The sequence below is a fragment of the Pelecanus crispus genome, chromosome 8 (assembly GCF_030463565.1).
Source record: "Pelecanus crispus isolate bPelCri1 chromosome 8, bPelCri1.pri, whole genome shotgun sequence".
In the NCBI taxonomy this organism is placed as follows: Eukaryota; Metazoa; Chordata; class Aves; order Pelecaniformes; family Pelecanidae; genus Pelecanus; species Pelecanus crispus.
The window spans coordinates 38,060,448-38,081,311 of record NC_134650.1 but is presented as its reverse complement, the minus strand read 5'-3'; the positions used below and the strand labels follow the sequence as shown (position 1 = coordinate 38,081,311).

Genomic DNA, 20,864 nt, shown 5'->3' with positions numbered 1-20,864 from the left:
AGGCCTTTTGCTGATGAGAGTTACAAATATTTTAATGATGTAAATGCAAGATAGACCCCTTGCTAGCCAAAAAATAACAGGAAAGGCATATGTAAAAGTGCTAAATAAATACTGTGAGAGAACAGTGTTTCAGCAGGAAAAGTGACTGAAAATAAAATAACACCTAATAGAAATCATACGAAAAATTCAGGACTCTGTGGCAAAAACTTGTTTTGTGCCAGCACCCAGGTACAACTAATGAATTAATGGTTACAGAATACCACCCTGGTTACAGGATGCTGCTCGGGATCTGGCACTGGGTTCTGTGAGTTGTCCTTTAACGGAAAGTGGGATGGCCTTGGATTAGGTCCCCGGGCTTCCACTTGTTCCTAGAGGGCTGAGTACAAGTTGCACAGAGGAGCGCGGTGCCAAGGCAGTTAGGTTCATCCGCCGCAGGATTTGTGCCTGGAACCGGAGAGAGGGAGAGATCACAGGGGTCATGTAGCTGGTTTATCTCCTTTGATCTTAATAGGTCTGGCTATTTTGTGAAGTTGGAAGGACTTAACAGATAATTCAGGTTAATCACTTGAGATGCATAATGTGCTTCTTCACATAGCATATAATTCTATTTGCTGTTAATTATTGCTATATATTCATGTATACATTACTGTGGCACCTGCTGATTTTGGTGGGGTGCATATGAGACCATAGGCTTGAAATGCTGATTTTTTAGTTTCTCTGAAGGGTTTTCAGACCGTCTCCTTTCTCACCTGCCCTCCATTTCCACTTCAATGCAACTGTGTTTCTAGCAGATATATTAACTGTAATGTATTTCTATTTAAAAGAGATCTTCAAGTCTAGCTTTTCTGCTCTTATTTTCTATTGTTCTAGCTTCTACTGGTCTAGGGCTTGTTTTAATTAAATGAGTGCTTCAGGCACATACTGTAGACTTGATATTTTTAGTAAGCCTAATATACCATTCCTTACGTATTCAAATGGAAACTGGAAATTTTATAATTTTGTTGGATTTTACGTCGAGCCAGACCTGGAGTCTGTCAATGTTGACGGTAAAAGTCCACTCCAGCCCACATGGCGGATTGTAAGCGCACTGAATCAGGGTTGTCACGGTGGCAGTGGTGCCGTCTGCGGCCCTTGGGTCCCGGGTGACCCCTGGGCAGTTCAGGTGCCTGTCCCCTGCAATGGCTGTGTCACAGAACCAGCAGCAGAGCTGCAGCCCAGGGGCTGCTCTCTAACCCAGATCCTTGCTGCATGAGGAAATACGGCTTAACGAAAGTAGCAAGCAAATTCTGCTGAGGCCAGAAGCACTGGGTCATTTTTGGACTCAGGGACTCCAGTCAGCTACATCCTAATTATCAGGGTATTCTGGGATCCTGGCGGAGCCACTGTAGCCTCCCATTTGTGAATCAATCCAAAAGCTGCACTGTTGCTTGGCTGCCCAGCATCTGTGGTGTGTGTCCTGTGGTTCTCATGGAAGAATTTGATCTGAGACTTAGAAGGAAAGGAACATTGGTGTCCTGTATTGTGTGGAATTGAGCACAAAGCTCTCTAAAAAGGGATTACTTTTTTTTTTTTTTCATTTCATCTTCATATGATTTTCATTTTCCTTATTTCATATGCTTTTCACTTAAGGCACCTTTCTTTGTATTTTACTGTTGTAGCATATGCAGTTTCTCTTCTTCTGTTATCTCATTCCTTTCTTATTCTCTCTCTCCTTTTTTTCCCTTTCAGTTTTCCTCTAGCTTTTGAGAAGTGTCAGTGTTCACTTCTAGTGATCTTTCTTGGCCTGAGTGCTTCTCATCATATGGAAAATGTAAAACATGCAGTCCGATCCTGTTTTTCCAGTTATTTATTCCTGGGTTATCAAAGCTTGTGCCTGGAGTTTCTTTATGCTATATTAGGTGCAGAGTGCATTTCACAGTCTAAATGACAAGCACAGACTTTGCAGGGGGTGCAGTGATAACTAAGCATGTATAACCCAACACCTAACCTCCTCCCCTTTGAATTTTCAGATAAAAATGCGGAATTTGGGGGGTTGAATTAAATATGTGTGATTCTACCTCATCAGTGTTTGTTCAAGGTCAAATGCCATATTATAAATAGCATTTATATTTTTTACATCAAATTAATATTATCACTGAATTCCAGTTTTTGCTTTTGCTGCTGTCTTACATTGGAATTGTTTCACATTTGATTAGGAATAATAGAAATATTTTGAACAGCCCAAAGACTGGATGAGCAGCAGTGAGGTTTGGGAGAAAGTATTGTTCTCAGCATGGCTCTATGCTGGACGTCGTGGGTTTCTCCTCTCCTTACTTTTTAACTCATCTGCACTGCCTCAAGTCTAATTAATCAGCCATTATGTGGGTGAAGTTGTTTCTATACAAACTGCGGAGATATCCACAAAGGTCTGTTCTTGCCAAGTTATATGAAGCATTACTCCTGCAGAAGCATGAGTCTGGCTACCTCCCAAATACCTGGACTAAAAAAGAAATAGCAGCATTTATTATTATTTTAATTACAGAACTGACAGACTCAGGTCAGTGGGAGAAGGGACAGAGGCAGCAGTAGGAAATGTGTTGGGGTTTTTTTAACCCAAGAGAGAGAGAGGGGGGTACGGGGAAATGCGAAAATTTATTTTATCCTACAAAAAGTAGGATATAGTGCAAATGTGGTGTCAAGTTTTCCTCACCATCACTCTTAAAATCACAGATTAGTGTATGCTGAATAGATATGGGCTAACTGGTTCAGTTTGTGGGTTGTATGCAAATATGTATTAGACCTTTTCATGTGTAGCATATGGTATATTGCATTGTCTTGCAGGTAATATATAAGGATTTAAAAGTAGGCTACAGTTTGAACTGTACGTAACTGTAGCGATGGTGGAGCTTTCAGCCTTAACACTAACTCCTTTGTCGGGAAGCCTGATAAATGTTTCATCCACGCTGACCCTGCATTTGGACATTCCCAAGGGAGGGCAGCACACCCCTTCAGCCAAGGAACCATGCTTTTTTTCATTATTACTCTTGCATTTAATGACAGGTAATTTTTTTGATTGAGTAGTGGTAGCCATTAATTGGGGCTGCAACAATAACGTGAGAAATACGAGATCTGGAGTCGATAGAAATCAACATAGCTTAGAAAGTTCACATAGAGTGCCGAGGGGGAAATGCAAGCAGAAACCTAACTAAATCCATTATTATGTCTACAAAATTAATCAGAAGTTAGTTCTTCTCACAGCTACTGTGCTTCCTCTCAGCTCTAGATCAGAAATTCTAAAGGTCACTGATAGGCACTGCAGAAGAATGTAGTACTGTTTGTGTTTTTCAGGTAGAAAACGATAAAATAGGTAAAATTTCGGTCCATTGCTTGTAACATAAAGCAAAGGCCTCTGTCTTTCTGAAACTCTTGCAAAAGAGTGCAGAAAATAACTTGGGATAAGAATAACTGGAAATGTGTTTCATCTCCCTGCTGCTCTGAATTTCTCACTGCTTTGAGTAAGCTCAAAAACTTCTACTCCTAGATAACCTCATGACCAGCTGAACCAGGTGAATCATTGCTCTGAAAAAAAGAAGTTGCACAAGTGGCAGATCTAATTTCAGTTTTGCCTGTTCAGTTCCCACACTTCTTTTTCACAGAGTGCACTACACTATTGGTAAACTATCCTGTTAGAATGTATTTGGGAAAAGCATTCTGTCTCAGTCTAACTTCAAATTTGCACTGATTTTTAGTTTTTCAGACTCAGGTTTACTTCCTACTGATACAGTAACCGCTTGTGCTATACCCTGCTACAAGAGTCAGAGTTTGGATACCCCCTTACTTTCCTCAGTAACTGCGGAACGGACTCCTTAGCACATACTGTATGTGATCAGCTGTTTGCTCCTATTGCATTTCAAGTTTGGAGTAAAATCAGAACATGACCTAAGATATTTCCATAATTATTTTCCTTTATCACACCTAATTCCTCTTTTTCAGTATTAAACCTGTCATGGCCAATGTGCGTGACGTACATCATCTGTCCATGAGTGGAATGCTAAGTATCCTGTTACAATTCCTGTGGGATGTGTACTCCTTAGTGTGGATTTCAGAGGCCCTTTACAAGAAATATGTAGAAGTCTGATACCATGAAAAGGTTTCTGAATTTACAGATTGCAACAGACACTTGGTTTAAGGAATGGGCGAAGTAAATGGCTGGCTGGCTGTCTTACTAAGTAGTACATAAGGGTAAGGAAGCAAATTGCAAATGTAAGATTTATTGTTTACCAGCAGTAGCTCTTGGCAAGAGGAATAAATCTATTTACAATAACAAATTAAAGGAGCTGTACTGGGTGAGGCTCAACTTACAGCCAGTTTCGAGCAGCTGTCAGTAGCAGATATCTAAAGAATGGACAATAAGAACATGATAAACACAATTAAAACTCCCCCCCCATGTAACTGCCAGGCTAAAAGTATTCCTTTTGTTCAGAGGCCCTTGATGTGTTTTTTGTGCATATTTTTTTAATTGCTTTTTAAACCACATAGATTTTTTTATATCCTGCAACACCTTCGTTTGCTGCGTTGTGAAGCAGAGAATAAGATTTCCCTCATGTCTTCTTCATACACATAATGATTTTATAGTTTTCTTCAGTAATTACCTCTCTTGGCTGAGGAACCTAGAATATTCAGTCACTCCTTGTGTAAACACGATCGCTACTTGCTCTTCTCTGTATCTTTTTGAATACATCTTTTTAGAAGTTAGGGGACAAGAAGCACACAGATTATTCAAACTGCATGTGCCCATGGACTTCCACAGTGGACAGTGATGCTTTCTGCTTGCTTTGTTAATCCTGAGAATTCCTATCATCTGTTTATGCTGTCAGCTGAGCATTGAGTAACATTTTCATGGACCTACTGTAGTTCTCTTTCATTGAGGAAGTAAGGATTTAATAGGCAGGAAATTGGGTAGAAAACAGCCTAAAGCTGCCCTTGGTATCCCACAGAGTCCATTTCTTCCATAAGTTGCCTGTTAGCAGGTGTCTTCCACATAGTACTGCAGAAAAAGGAGCAGAAACTTGCAGAAGGAAAGTGTAATTGTGAAGGAAAACTTCTCTGTAACAAGAGATTACAGTGAGGGTGCCGGGAGCACGGCAGATTACGCTGGTGACAAGGCGTTACTTACATTTCAGCACATTACAGAGATATCAAAGGAAAGAAGATCTGGGGATGTGGGGTCTGAAAATCTGCATAAAGTCATCATATTGTAGATGTTTCCATGAATATGACAGGTGAACAAGGAAAAGTCTCCTTGCAGTGAAAGCCCGTAAGTAGACCCCTGTGGTCCTCTGAGGAAATGACCAACACGCTTCCAGTCGCAGAGCTGCATAGACCCATCGCTGAGGGAAGAACATAAGACAGAAACACAATTCATAATGTTTGCGGCAATATAAAGTGAAACTTTACCTGTGCTGCCCTCTTCTGTGTACTAGATAAGAAAAAAAGACAAGGATTTTTTAATCTACCTTTTCTTACACAGAGAACTTTAAGTTTGTGTCCAAATATGCATTTATAATGCTTGGAATCGCTGCGCCTTATATAAGGCTCCTGGTGGGGAGTGGTGGTGACCAGAATTAAAACATAGCTGCCCTTTTGCAAGATGATCTTGTTTCCCTTGTGGGGAAAACTCCATTTCTTGTTCATTTCAACAAATGAAAGCTTGAAGCAGGGACAAAACCCCACAGTCACAGGGGAGACTTATGAATTTTAATTAGAAAGGCTTTATACTTCCTTATAACCCAGTGCAGAATTTATGGTATCTTTCCTGTGGTGAGTGATGTCATGGAATCATTCATGTAAAGTGTGTAGGAATTCGGATGTGAAAGATGTTATCATCTGTTCCAGGAGAAACTCAAAATTTGTCCAGCTGGAATGTGCTGAGTTTGGCAAATTCCACATTTGCATCATAGCAGTAATAGGCATCTCTGCTTCTTTTAAATGTCTCATTTCCTGCTTTGCCTCTGCTGCTATATAAGATATTCTGATGAAGACCTCCAAAATTCTTATTGTAGAATTATACTGGAATCAAACAAACTTTCTCATTTTCATTTTAAATTGTCAAAGTTCTTTCTTATTTTATTCTTGAGAAATAATGTAATAATAATTATGATAATCATAACATGCTTCATTATCTACCACTTTCTCTCCAAAAAATGTAAAATGATCAGGATCTAGGCTGATGATAAAATACAGAGAGCAAGCACGAGTATAGACTGAGGTAATAGAATGGTATGAAGTGTGTACCTTTTATAAAGAGGGTTATAGGCAGTAGACTTGAAAAATAATTATTTTATGAAAGCAAATGCAGATCTTAATTCCAAAGCCAGCCCTAACTAGAGAAAGCTGAATCAAAACTCCAGTGCTAAAAGTCTCTCAGTCCTAAAGAAAAAACTGCAAAATCTTGACGCATATCAAGGACATTCTACACCCAAACAAGTTACAATGAAGCAGGTAAGAAATAACTTTATTTCCCTGTTCATCTTATTCCTCCCACAAGCAATTTCCCCACATCTAGTCAATACCGGCATACTGAAATCGTCGAGGCAGCGGCATGCTGAGCTGCTGATCACATTGGGGAAGTGCCAGGGAATTATTGCTCAGTTCTGCATCTCTGCATGTCGCGTGCTTGAGGGCAGAGCTCCCTGTCAGAGGTTTCTTTGACAGGCACATTACAATGTAAATCTTTGGGCCTTAGGCATTTTAAGTGGACTTTATTAAATTTTCCAGATCATCAAAGCTACTTATATTCAAAGAAGGACTCAGTGATCATCCCATTCTCTGGTGGTGACAAAATTCAGCAAACTGGTTGCATTTCATGGCATTTTTTCCCTGTGTACAGTTTTGGAAATGAGATCAGAATCAGACCTTGACAGTCTTTTCCCTTCTCTACACTTACTCACAGCAGTAATTAACATGAACCAGGCAAATGCTTCCTTGGCATCCGACTCTCACGTCAAAAGCATCAAGTCTGTGATTTCACTGCCTGCTCATGCACCCGGGGCTGTGAGGGGAAATGGTCTTTATTCAACAATTAGTGTCAAAAAGAATATGATGAATACAGTAAATTGCTTTTCTGCAAAGGCTCTTTCTTTTCACACTCACCCCTTTCTTTCATAATCTTTACCAAAGAAAGGGTTATATATTTGCGTTAACGCCTCTGCTCAAGCACATCAGCACCACCAGAATCGTTCAGATGAATCTACAGCCTTCTAAGGTAACAGCAGCATGTAGCTAGGCAACAAAAAAGAATATAGTATTTTTCAGGAAGGAGGACTTTTCTAGATGATCTCATACAGATGCAGTGCTTTTTTTGCCTTATAAGAAGAAAACGCTTCATTGGAGAAATGAGTCTGTCATCCTGTCACCGTCAAGTCATATATATATAGTCATATATATAGGCTTGATTAGCTGTGAAAGAAAATAACAATGCATTGTATACTGTTCCTATTTATTTCTCTCTATCTATTTCATATTTGTAAGGTTTTTTACAAAGACTAAAACCCACAAACGATTTTATGGCAGATTTCATTAAGCATCATCCTAATTAAAATGGAATGCTTCAATAATTACCAAGTCAATCGAAATAAATTGTATCTCAGTTCAGCTGAAATTGTGTCAGCTTTAAAAAAGAGATTTTATGAGTGGAAAAGACTTCCTATTGTATGTACCGTCCATCACTGTGTGTAGGGACAGAGCTGTTGTGAATGGTGAACACTGATTTTATGCATGTGAAGGGATTCAGTTAAGTGCAAGCTGAAGAACTGATGTCATCTAGCAGGAATGGTGTAGGTATCGATGCCTTGGTGCCCCGGATGAGGGCAGTGAGCGCAGCAAACAGAGGATGGCGGAGGTGCCAGGCCAGCTTCTGGGCCTTGGGGGGACTCTTTCCAGCCTTGAGAGGCAGCAGGAGCTCTGAGGTGCTGGATGAAGACATCTTCCCTTGTTTCTCATCTGGTTTTGTGCTGGGCAAGTCTCGGGACAGCAGCTGACCTGTGTGAAATCGTAGCACCATCTGCCATTATCAGCCCCTGAGCCACACTGGGGTTCACGATCTCAGCTCACAATTCCAGCTATCCCCTCTTTCCCATTTCTCCTATCTTCCATTTTCTACATCTTGCTAATTTGACAATCTGTCTGTACATGCAAAAATGTATTTAACTTGTAGAGCTTTCAAATTTTGTTTCTCAGTCTGGGTGCAGCAGGGCAGCCTGCGTGGCAGGGACGGACTGTGCACGGCGCTGGCAGGAGACCTGCGGGCGCCAGGGAAAAAACCTGTCCTGGAGCAGGGCAGTCCCTCTCAAGTTGTCCATGCTTGTGAGAGCACATGCTCTGTGCATTGCAGTTTCTGTGGTATTTTTTCTGGTACAGACCTGAATGTAGCTAATGAGAGACACTACATCAGTCTTGGCAGCTTTCATGTGTGTATTTCCTCTCTTTGGCATGTTATTTTGTTTGTGTATTCCACAGCCTGTTCTGTGGGATGGCTTCCATCTTCCCAGCTGGACAAAGGCACGATTCATACCACGTTGTCTCTTTCATCTTGTCATTCTTTGTGGTGAAGAAGGAATTGCCCAGTTAGGCATCCAAGCCCAAAAAAGACACAGTTTATTTGTAATCAGTGAAAGACTCAAGCAACTTTTAAGAGAATGAGGACCGGATCACAGTGAAGTGGCAGAGGAAGGTACACCGTCTTCTTAACATTCATAGCAAAGTTCCTGCAGTTTTAAGGATTCGTAGAATATGTTACAAGTCCTAAACTAGTATGATACATTAACTGATGTGCATACAATTTGTATCTAAGCTATAGTGTTTATTTATTCAGCCACAAAATGCAGAAAACTATTAATTATATGACTTGGTAACTGCATAAGTACATCTCCTGTGGAGTTAAGTGCTTGGACTACAGATAAACTGAAATGTGTACACGCAAATGGCATCTGCGTTTAAAGTAATGCGGTTATGATTGAGGTTAAAGCTGATACAATGTTTACTTTTTGTTTGAAAAAATAAATTAACTCTTAATTGTTTTACTAGGAATGGCCCAATATTCTTCTAACCAACACAAATAAATGTGACAAGACCCCATCACTTCTATGCTAAAAATATAATCCAGAGTATAACTTCAATTAAAGCTCTAAGTTTGCAGGATCAGCCCCAGAATGGTGAGTTTGAAGGGGAAGGGGAAGAAATTGTTTAAATAACAGCTCCTGTTTCAAGCTCCTAGTTAATTTTGTCATTACTGAGAATCATTAGTAAGGTAGAATTTGACAGGCTCTTTACATTATTGACTTATGTTTTAAAAAACATCTAAAATGCATTGCTGTGAAAATAAGTCAGTACCAATTTGAAGAGAAACAATTTATGTGACTCGTTCCCAATCATTATTTTCTGTCTAACTCAAAAGTAATTGTGTTTTTAAAGAAGTTGGCTGCAGTGTTAATGAAACTATTTTCTGATTTTCAGTAATAAAACTAGTTTTGTTCTATTAAAACTGTTAGGAAAAAAAATTGGAATCTATTGGCATTTATTGTTTTTCTCTGCAAGCATTTCAGACTACATGGACGATTTATTTGTCACTTTGCAGGGGAAATAAAAAGTATTGCTGCTTAGATACCTTCATAATCCTTTCACAGGGTATGTGCCAGCTCTTCCATTAGCAAAAGAGTAGAGAAATCAAGTTGCCAGGTATCCTGGGGTTAAGCAAGCTCGTGACAATCTACTGAGGTTATTTTGGTCAAAGCCATGTGTGACACATCTGATGGGAACCCAGATGAAATTAATTTGGGTAGATTAGGAAAAAAAGTGCTATGATAAACCATCATCTCAAAGTTACATCAAAATAATGGGGAGGATCACGGCCAGCAGAGAGAGCTTGGCAGCGATGACTTGCCAGTTGCTTGGGTCTTCCTGCCTGGCTCAGCGTGGACACAGCTGCTGCCCACACTCTTTGGCCACTGCACTTACGATCTGGCAAGCTGTGCATATCCCTTTGTCAACTTAAAGCGTTAGTTTTACGTAGATACTTGTCCTCCTGATCCTCCTGTCTCCTCCTGCTGTTTGTGACTTACCTGCAGTAGGACAGCAAAGGCTTTCTTGTTAGCTGCAGCAGCGCAGGGGCAGGAATGGGATGGGCCGGGTAACAGCCCAGCAAGAGGGGGGCCGTGTTGTGGCCATGCCTTAGCTACAGGCCCCAGGTGGGAATCTCCCCTTCAGGCAACCAGCTTGTAGGGAACAAGGAAACGAGAGGGGTGGGAGATGTCGAGCATAAGGTAATGGGAGCTCACTTCTTTCCCTTGCAATTTGGAAGACAAAGCCCCCAGCACTGTAGAAGCTACCTGTTCTCTGTGTCGCTACAGACCGAGGCTGGAGGCATCCCCCAGCTAGTGGCAGCACAGTGAGGTGTTGTATGCCCCTGCCATTTCCTTCTCTTTCTCTTCCTGTGCCTTCCCAAAGCTCACAGGCAGCAGCTGCTCCCCGTTCCCATGTTACTTGCTGGAAATTAACTTCTGCCCTGTTCTCTCCCTCCAGCCCTGCACTGGGAGCTGACCTAATGGCAGGAACCAGAGACTGTTTTAACTTCTGAAGAGGACAGCCTTAGCATCTGAAGCTTGCATGTGCTGCAACAAGATGCTGAAAAGCAACAAAACTGATGAGACAACTGGCAAGTTTCTCAGCAACCCTGATGAGTGTGTGGAATGAAGCTGGGAGAGCAGGGTTTCCAACAATCCAAACAACCAGGATGTTTTTATTGCTGCAGACAGGGCTGTTCTTTTGATCCACAAAGGAAAGTTAAGGAATGGAGATAATCTGCTGCAGGAGGCAAAAGCTCTTTACAGGTAGGACGTGAAAGAAGAAATGTATGAATTGATAATAAGAAATCTGTAAGAAGGTTACAGAATGGGATAGCATGCCTTCTGCAACTACTGAAGGGTGTTGAACAAAATGAGGGCTGTCTGCTATTTGTAAGTTTTGTAATAGTGTTGTGTATTTTTAGCATTTTGTGGAATTAAAAGTTTTACGTGCTTTCTATTAAATGTTGCTGGCAAATGGTTGTGACACATACCAGCAGACTTAAACACACAGGTAACAGCCTGAACTTCCCCTGGTTTTATTCTTTTTGCTGATACTTACCTTTCCATAGTAACATTTGAAAGATTTTGCTACAAGCTTTTCTTTTGTTTAGGGAAAAAAGTTAACTCTGCCACTTGCTCGGTTTGTACTTACGCCAAACAGTGCATTTCGTAAAGGAAGGAAAAGTGGTATAGTTGTCTGCTGCACAGGCTGAAGGGAAATGTTTTTAACAGCTATAAAAAAACCCACCATTGTAAACCATGCAGTTTATAAATCAAAGCTCCAGAGGGAGATCTTTATCAAAGCACTTTATTGACGTAAACACATCAATCTTAAGCATGGCTAGAAGACTGAAATAACTTTTTTTAACTAACAGTTCCCAGTGTGTGGCACACATCGCTCCACCCAAAGAGCACAAGAAATAGTGCCACTCAAGTGTGAAATTCTCCATGGACAGTTCAGCTGCATCTTTGGAAACAAAGCTGCTGAGCTGCTTCCCTGCCGCTCATGAAACTGGGGGATGAACAGCCTTCAAATGTTTCAAATTGCTGGTACCAGGCAGCAACGACAGTATGGGAGCAGCTGGGAAGAAGTCTGCGTCCTCCCAGGGAGCAGGACTGCGTGGGCAGGCCCAAGTACGTGCAGTGTGGTGGAACCCGAGGCGCACAAACTGTTGGTCTGCGGGCTCAAACACCACACGGCAGGTTACTCCAGCGCGCAACACAGCCAGTTGCCCTAAGGAGCTCCTGTTGCGGCGTTTGCAGATTGAGAGTAGCGAATGCCATTCAGCCACCCCTGGAAGGCTCTGCCCAGAGCCTAGGAATGTGAAACAGATGTCCGCTTCTGGCATCTTTCCTGGACTTGAATGAGGCTGTTTGTATTCAACACAGCTGCTCTAAAGGGTCATAGTTTCTGACGGAATGTGTCTTATTACAAAGCATTCCACAGGCTAAATTTAGGGGTAGCTTTCTGGAAAAATAAAAGTCTGAAAAGAAATATTTCTAACAAATTAACATGTTCTTCTCCCACTTTATCTCCATACAGCCGGAGCCAGCTAACGATCATTAAAACCAGGGAACAGAAGATTTTTGCTAGAACTGGCGGTATGTTATCATTCAGCAAGTATCCAAGCTGAGGGAGCCTGTACAGACGGACCTGTGATCTTCAGCAAAGTAACTGCGGCTTGTCCTTACTCTTGTTTCTATCATCTCGTAAATACATCATCCACATCACTTAAAGAAACATGCCAGATGTAAAGTAGTAGAATTCTCCATCCCCAAGTAGCAGAAGTCAGACCTTTTCTTTGATATCCTACAATAGAGTCCCTTTACTGAAAATTCATTCCCCCGCTATATACCACACATTTAAACAATGTAACCACATACTGTTGCTTCTGTGAAAAGGTAAATGGTGCGAAGTGCACCCCCAGGGTTACTGTGTACAATGTGCTTCATGAGGCAAGTGCCAACATCTCAATAAATTATTTAACGCTATTATTATGTAGTGGTGAAAGCCAAGCACAGAGATTCAACAAAGCATAATTTACTGATCCCTTCTCTATTTGGAGTGCAGGTTGAAGCAAACTGTTGGCAGCTTAGTCATCCTTCTGTTTTCCCCCGGCACATATTTGCATTCCTTTCCTCCCCAAAATCTGGGAGAGCAAAATTAATTTTCTATATAAAAAAAACCCAGAAAACAAAATCAAACCAACCAAGCATGTTGCCTACGAGCTGCCTGCATGCATTGCCATGGCTGAAGTTTCATTTGTGGTGCAAATGTTGGCAATGTCAGAACTAATCAGTTCAGTGATTCAGCAACAGAGGCAGAGAAGATAGTATTAACAGCTGGGTCACTCTGTTCCTTTCCCAGTATTAATACTACATAAATATTGTCTTTACTTACACTTTCATTCATACATCCAAGCAAGTGCTGATCATTCAAAGGATGCTGAGCCAAATAAGCAGATTAAGGCTGCTGCAGAACTGGCTTCCTGTAGAAGCCCTGTGCAAACTGGGTGCCTCATTTCTGAAATGGGAAGATTTGGATTTCTTTCTGTCCTATTTTCCTATGTGACTTCAGATGTCACACTTGGATCACCACTGCCTCAGTCTCCTCAGCTGCTCAACACAGGCTAGACTGGATTACTGGGCTGTGGTTTCCATAGTGTTCATTAAGCTTCAGCATTTTTAAAACAGCATCTGACACCCTCCAAGAAAAAATACTACTGAAATATAAAGCATTACCACCAAAGGTGAGCACAATCTACTTCTTTAGAAGTGTGTTAAGTTACTCTCCAGATAACTGATGACGAGGAAGGTAGCATTGCATGTGTGCAGGCACTGAAACACCTATCGGATTTCTTTAACAGGTTGTTATTTTTCCACATGGTCCACGATTAGAAACATCTTTTGTAAAAGTTCAAGTTAATTCTGGAATTCTCCCTTAATGAATTTTTCTATTGTCAATTTCTGCCAAAAGACAACAGTTTAGTAAATGCCCCATTTCCTGGACCAGAAGCATAGGCTAGGTATTATTATTAAATTTCAATATGTTTAAAGCAAACTTGTCATTCAGCTGTCAAACTTCGACAGGGCAGTCTTTCAGCAGAGGGTAGCTGGACTGTTCGTACTGAAAACTGTGACTGACTCCCTCCTATATTGTGGCAGGTGCATGAAAAAAATCCCCTACCTCAAGATACTGTACTTCCTACCACAAGTAATGAGCAATTAAAAAGAAATCATGTTTTATACAGGTCTAAGGAGCCCTCCATATTTGGCTAATCCAAGTTAATATAAGAAAAACCACACAGATATTTAGAAGTGTTACAACTTTGCACACATGAACTTATACAATTTTTGATGTCTGAAGCTAAAGTTATATTAGCAGTCCAAAACAGTCATGTGAATGTAAAGATTTTTAACTGCCAATTAGCTTGGTGTACTTGTAGCTTGTACAGTGTGCAAAATCCACTTCTAAAATGCCATTTATAACTAATTTTGGACAGTGAGAAACCGGTTAAAAACAGGTTGAAACAAATCTTTTTAAAGAAAAATCCTACCCATGCAATAATTAATAAAATTTAAAAGTCAATTTCCATTGTATTTTTGTAGCTGCCTGTAAGCTAATTTCGCACATGCTATTTTTGTAGGAGTAATGAAACATTTTTTAAGAAAGTCCAAGTGATTTTATTTTGCTCGTAGAGATACGTACAGTGTAACACTAGCATCACCACTTATATACAAAATTAGTTTAACATAGCAGAATACCAATGATTTCCTCATCAGGCAATTATGATCGAGCAGACAAACACTGATTCACCACTTCCAGCAAGTGAGAGTTTTCCAGAGCAGCTGCTACACGTTCTTTATCAGCAAGCTGTTTATTAACTGTGCAGGAAAAAACCACCACAAAGAAATAGTCAAAACATTGGTATACAGTGTCTTTTTTAAAAGTATTTTACATTGAGACACATAATCACACAGTTGCTATGGTACTCAGGTAGACTAGTAATTCTGCAGATGCTAAGTATGCTGCAGCATTGCAGTCTAAAGTCAAAGCTACCATGTTATCACACGTTAAACCAGCAAGCTGTTTATGATTCAGCAGCAGGGAACTACACATCTGTAGGTGTAACACGAGAAGAAATTGCCCCCCAGGCTCTCCCATTTTCTGAGTCGTCCATAACCCAGGCAAATCAATGACTAGTTGAGAGCACAGGTTGCCTGAGGAGATGTTTAAAGTACGGTACAGGACATATCTAAGCGTCATTATTACACATTCCTGTTCCGTAACATCCCCCAGAAGCTGACGCATGTAAAGTCCCAGATACTAAACAGCTGCTCTGCAGGTGCGGGAATCTCTCTCCTGTCTAATTTTCAAGACTAAACAAAATAAAGATGATCACACAACAGAGCACTAAAAACCTTACCTGCGTGCTCAGAGGCATGTGTTCCTGGTGTTATATGAACATCCAGCTTAAAAAGCATCACAAAAGAAAAAGGGGACAAGTCAACAAAACACTGACAGCTCAAGTTCAAACTATTTAATAATAAAAATAAGACAGTAACAAAAAGAGGGAAATAAAGGACATTCTTGCCAATACCAGTTACTGTATGCAGCAGAATAAAACAAAGTCTAAAATCACAGAACATTCTGCATTCCCATGTGCTTAAGCCTCCTTCAGACAGCGGGGCGAGGCACCAAACTCTCCTCCTCCCATGCTGTAGGGCACTGCGGGTAACTTCCCTCCATAACCCCACTTGCCCTTGCCCTGACTGTCACAGAACCGTAATTCTGTGTCGATATTTTAGTCCACTGCCCTCCCTGGTCCCTGGAGTGTTTCCCTCACCCATAATATGAAAAAAGCTCAGGTTATTTTTCAACACAAGTTAGGTTAGTTTGGGGTTTTTTTTACCTTTTTTTTTTTTTTTTAATTTTCAAACGCAATCCCCCTCTTTGGCTTTCCAGAGTGATTTGATTACTCACCTTAAATCTCTCGGGCAGAGATCGGAGCAATTTTACTTTTATGGAGAGGCCGATTAACGTCGCCATGCTGCAGTGAGGAATGGTGGGCGTGAACTCCACCGCCACCGTGCTTTCTGCATCATTCACCTGTTGAAAACCAAACACTTCGGTGTACAAAACCCACTGGCTTCACGCCGAGCTAGCCCGGAGGCGTTTTACGTGAAATGCAACTTGAAGCTGCGCTTTGCCGCTTACCGTTTTCTTCCCCGACATTTAAAAACACTAGGTTTAGCTGCAGCAGGCTGCTACAGCAAACCCCGCATCCCCGTGGGACACGAACAGTTGAGCTTAGCAGCGGGCAGAGCAGCGCTGCCCCGCCGCGCCCCGCAGCCCGCGCTCACGGCCGCCCGCCGCCCGCCGCCCCGGGGACAAGCACGCCTCCGCCAAATCTCACTTTCACTCGCACTTGCTCGACGACGTTCAGCTCCTCCAGGGTGAGGGGGTGCTCGGGGTCGTTAATGGAGCGAATGAGATGTGGCCGGGTTAAGGAAAGCGGCGCGGAGCTGCCCGCCCCGGCCCCGGCCCCGGCCCCCGCCCGCCCTCGGCCCGGCCCCCCGCTCCCGGCAGGATATCGAAGATCTCCCGGTCGTCGATGGAGTCGGGCAGCTCGTCGTCCTCCTCCCGCGCCGTCACGGGCCGCTCCCCCGAGCGGCGGTAGATGAGGGGGTTGGCGTTCTCCAGCGCCGCCCCGCCGCCCGGGCCCGGGCCCACCATGGCCGCCGCTCCGGCCCTCCCGCCTGCGCTGCCGGGCGGGCGCTGCTGGCGGCGCACAGCGGCGGGGCGGAAGCAGCCCGGACGCCCTTCGCTGCCGCACGCCGGGCGCGGAGGCGGGCCCTCGGCGGAGGCGGGCCCTCGGCGGAGGCGGGCCCTCGGCGGAGGCGGGCCCTCGGCGGAGGCGGGCCCTCGGCGGAGGCGGGCCCTCGGCGGAGGCGGGCCCTCGGCGGAGGCGGGCCCTCGGCGGAGGCGGGCCCTCGGCGGAGGCGGGCCCTCGGCGGAGGCGGGCCCTCGGCGGAGGCGGGCCCTCGGCGGCGGCTCGGCCGGCCCCGGCCCCGGCCCCTGCCCCGGGTCCTGCCCCTGCCCGCGGCGGGAGCGCTCTCCGGTGGCGGAGGACGGGCCGCCTGCCCCGGGAGCGCGGGGGGCGCCGCTGCCGCCGTTGGGGCGGCTGTGAGGGGGTGGGGGGCGGTGCCGGCGGGAGCCGGGGGGCCCGGGTCTGGCACAGCTTTAAACTAAAGTCTAAGGTGAAAACCGAATGGCTTCACCGGACACAGCGACGCTGCGAAGCGTGAGGGACCTCTGAAGCACACGTAGTGCTGCCGAGGGTGGGTGGACTAAATTGCGTGTTAAATGCAAAATGTTTTTGATTAAAATGCTTTCTTTCATCTTTTAATTAATTTGAAAACTCAAACCGCATCTAAAAAAACCTGCAAGCTTAAAGAAACTGGAGCGGTGGAGTGTAATGGTGACATATTTTGGCTTCATACACCCCTTTATAATGGGGTTAAAGCACCTACTCCTGTGTAAATACACTGCATATTACCTCGTTTAGCTTCCTTGCCATATGTTTGATTTCTCTGCGCAAAAAATAATCTGTGTAGGCTTTGTTTTTTTCATGCCTGCTGCGTCAAGGCATGGTCACGAGTAAGAAGATGTGAACATGCTCCGGCAGTTTCCCCAGTGGCTGTCAGAAAGGAAAGAGGGTTTGAAAGGAGCTGAGACTTGCTGCTTCAAAAGATGTTGCAGCTGGAAGAACAGACGTATATTGTGGTTCTGTTGCTCAGCACTGCCTCACAGCAGCGATGGTTACCTCAGGTGCGCTTTTGACTGCAGGGAGTTGGGCCAGATTGGGTTTGCCCACAGCGGGACCTGTTCTGAAGATTACTGGTATGTTTACACATCTGCTGATACTTTAAATACGACAAGCAAACTACCTGTGAGCAACGTTTCCATTTATGTCTGCTTTCACCTTTGTTTTGTATTGTATTCAGTTAATATACAGATTATATTGACATTGAAGTTCACTTATTAATCTAATCCTTCTAATTCTAATGCACTTCCAATTCTCTTGCACTGAAAATCTGGTTTTACCTATCTCATCTATGATAGAGTATCTCATCTGTATGACAGAGTTTTCAATTCTTGGCGAAGTAAGGAGGGGGGCCTGCAAAACCACTACCATGGACTTCCGGAGGGCAGACTTTGGCCTGTTCAGAACACTGGTTGGGAGAGTCCCTTAGGAGACAGTCCTGAAGGGCAAAGGGGTCCAGGAAGGCTGGGCATTCTTCAAGAAGGAAGTCTTAAAGGTGCAGGAGCAGGCTGTCCCCATGTGTCGTAAGACTGGTGGGGAAGACTACCAGCCTGGCTGAACAGGGAGATTTTGCTGGGACTCGGGAAAAAAGGAGAGTTTACCACCTTTGAAGAAGGGGCAGGCAACTCAAGAAGAGTACAGGGGTCTCATTAGGTCATCCAGAGAGAAAATTAGAAAGGCAAAAGCCCAGCTAGAACTCAATCTGGCCACTGTTGTAAGAGGTAATTAAAAATGTTTTTACAAATAGATTAACCACAAAAAAAGGGCCAAGAGGAATCTCCATCCTTTATTGGATGCGCAGGGAAACATTGCCACTAAGGATGAGGAAAAGGCTGAGGTACTTTAATGCCTTCTTTGCCTCTGTCTTTAATAGCCAGACCAGTTATCCCCAGGGCATTCAGCCCCCTGAGCTGGAAGACAGGGACAGGGAGCAGAAGGAAGCCCCCATAATCCAGGAGGAGGCAGTTAATGACCTGCTACGCCACCTGGACACTCACAAGTCTATGGGGCCGGATGGGATCCACCAGAGAGTGCTGAGGGAGCTGGTGGAGGAGCTCGCCAAGCCACTCTCCATCATCTATCAGCAGTCCTGGTTAACAGGGGAGGTCCCTGGTGACTGGAGGCTTGCCAATGTGACGCCCACCTACAAGAAGGGCCGGAAAGAGAATCCGGGGAACTACAGGCCTGTCAGCCTGACCTCGGTGCCGGGAAAGATTATGGAGCGGTTCATCTTGAGTGCGCTCAACAGGCATGTGCAGGTCAACCAGAGGATCAGGCCCAGCCAGCATGGGTTCATGAAAGGCAGGTCCTGCTTGACCAACCTGATCTCCTTCTATGACCTGGTGACCCACCTGGTGGATGAAGGAAAGGCTGTGGATGTCATCTACCTGGACTTCAGTAAAGCCTTTGACACTGTCTCCCATAGCATCCTCCTAGGGAAGCTGGCGGCTCATGGCCTAGGCAGGTGCACCCTTTGCTGGGTAAAAAACTGGCTGGGTGGCCGAGCCCAGAGAGTTGTGGTAAATGGAGTTAAATCCAGTTGGCTGCCAGTCATGAGCGGTGTTCCCCAGGGCTCAGTTTTGGGGCCAGTCTTGTTTAGTATCTTTATCAACGATCTGGATGAGGGGATTGAGTGCACCCTCAGTAAGTTTGCAGATGACACCAAACTGGGTGGGAGTGTCGATCTGCTGGAGGGTAGGATGGCCCTGCAGAGGGACCTGGACAGGCTGGACCAATGGGCCAAGGCCAGCTGTATGAGGTTCAACAAGGCCAAGTGCCGGGTCCTGCACTTGGGTCACAACAACCCCATGCAATGCTACAGGCTTGGGGAAGAGTGGCTGGAAAGCTGCCTGGCCGAAAAGGACCTGGGGGTGTTGGTTGACAGCCGGCTGAACATGAGCCAGCAGCGTGCCCAGGTGGCCAAGAAGGCCAACAGCATCCTGGCCTGTATCAGGAATGGTGTGGCCAGCAGGAGCAGGGAGGCGATTGTCCCCCTGTACTCGTTACTGGGGAGGCCGCACCTGGAATACTGTGTCCAGTTTTGGGCCCCTCACTACAAGAAAGACATTGAGGTGCTGGAGCGTGTCCAGAGAAGGGCAACGAAGCTGGTGAAGGGTCTGGAGCACAGGCCTTATGAGGAGCGGCTGAGGGAACTGGGGTTGTTCAGTCTGGAGAAGAGGAGGCTGAGGGGAGACCTTACCGCTCTCTACAACTACCTGAAAGGAGGTTGTAGTGAGGTGGGTGTTGGGCACTTCTCCCAAGTAGTTAGAGTTAGGACAAGAGGAAATGGGCTCAAGCTGCATCAGGGGAGGTTTAGATTGGATATTAGGAAAAATTTCTTCCCGGAAAGGGTAGTCAAGCATTGGAACAGGCTGCCCAGAGAGGTGGTGGAGTCACCATCCCTGGAGGTGTTCAAAAAACGTGTAGACGTGGCATTCTGGGACACGGTTTAGTGGGCATGGTGGTGCTGGGTTGATGGTTGGCCTGATGATCTTAGCAATCCTTTCCAACCTTAATGATTCTATTCTAGTTTTTACTTTCATTAAAAAATAATCCAGCCACCAAGCCAGGAAACATGAAATTAATTATTACTCTACCCTTAATTGGTTAGTGGTGGACTTGGTAGTGTTAGGTTAATGGTTGGACTGGATGATCTTAAAGGTCTTTTCCAACCTACACGATTCTATGATTCTATGATCTGTGACCCTTTTTGTTAAGCAATAACTGACTTTGACAAACCTGTTTCCCAAACAGGATGAACAACATGATGTATGATCTGTGGTGGAGAAGTTGGCTTCACAGGCTTTATGAGTGTCCATGTTGGAGGTGAATTAAGCGAAAGCAGGGCAGAGGAGCTTGAAGCGGTATGCTTTGCAACTGAATGCTGATGACACCATTCATCCAGGATATGTGAAACCAATCAAAGGTGGAAAGGCAAAGGCCCATTATGTAGAGGGTGTTTTGCCAGTTGAAGATTGGGAGTTAGTGGAGCAGGCTGAGCTTGTAGACCCAACTATGAAGAAGGCCTTGAGGCTAATCTGCTTAGGGACAGTCATCCACACTGAGGGGTGTTATGCTTCTACAACTGCAAAATTTTTTAGGAGTTTTTCAGCCAGCGGGCAAAAACTGTCTGTCAGATTGCCAGCCTATTTCCACTGTAGGAAGCTATTTTATAGAGAAGGTGAGGTCATGGTCCTTTCCCACTTTTTTGAGGGAATTACGTACCTCACAAGGTGTTGGTAAATAGACCTTGCTTTCTGAACTCCACTGAGGCTGCTCATAGAGAAGAAGCTATAATCTGACCCTCAACTTTAATCTCCCCTTTAATTTTGAAAAATAAAGGAGGCCTATATTTATTCAAGAAGGGATAGAGAACTAATTTGGAGGCTGGAGGCCAGTCCCTGCTGGAAAGCACACATAGCATCAATTGTGGTAC

The 20,864-nt window shown here is 44.2% G+C and overlaps 1 protein-coding gene across 1 annotated transcript; it reads right to left on the bottom strand.

Annotated features, from left to right (window-relative positions):
• Positions 1-14,221: 14,221 nt before the first annotated feature.
• Positions 14,222-16,338, bottom strand: CIAO2B (cytosolic iron-sulfur assembly component 2B). Its single transcript, XM_075714987.1, has 5 exons — positions 16,197-16,338; positions 16,019-16,098; positions 15,586-15,711; positions 15,029-15,074; positions 14,222-14,486 (listed from the first exon to the last, which is right to left on the bottom strand). The coding sequence occupies exons 1-5, from the start codon at positions 16,336-16,338 to the stop codon at positions 14,389-14,391; spliced, it is 492 nt and encodes a 163-aa protein (XP_075571102.1). The 3' UTR covers positions 14,222-14,388.
• Positions 16,339-20,864: the final 4,526 nt, after the last annotated feature.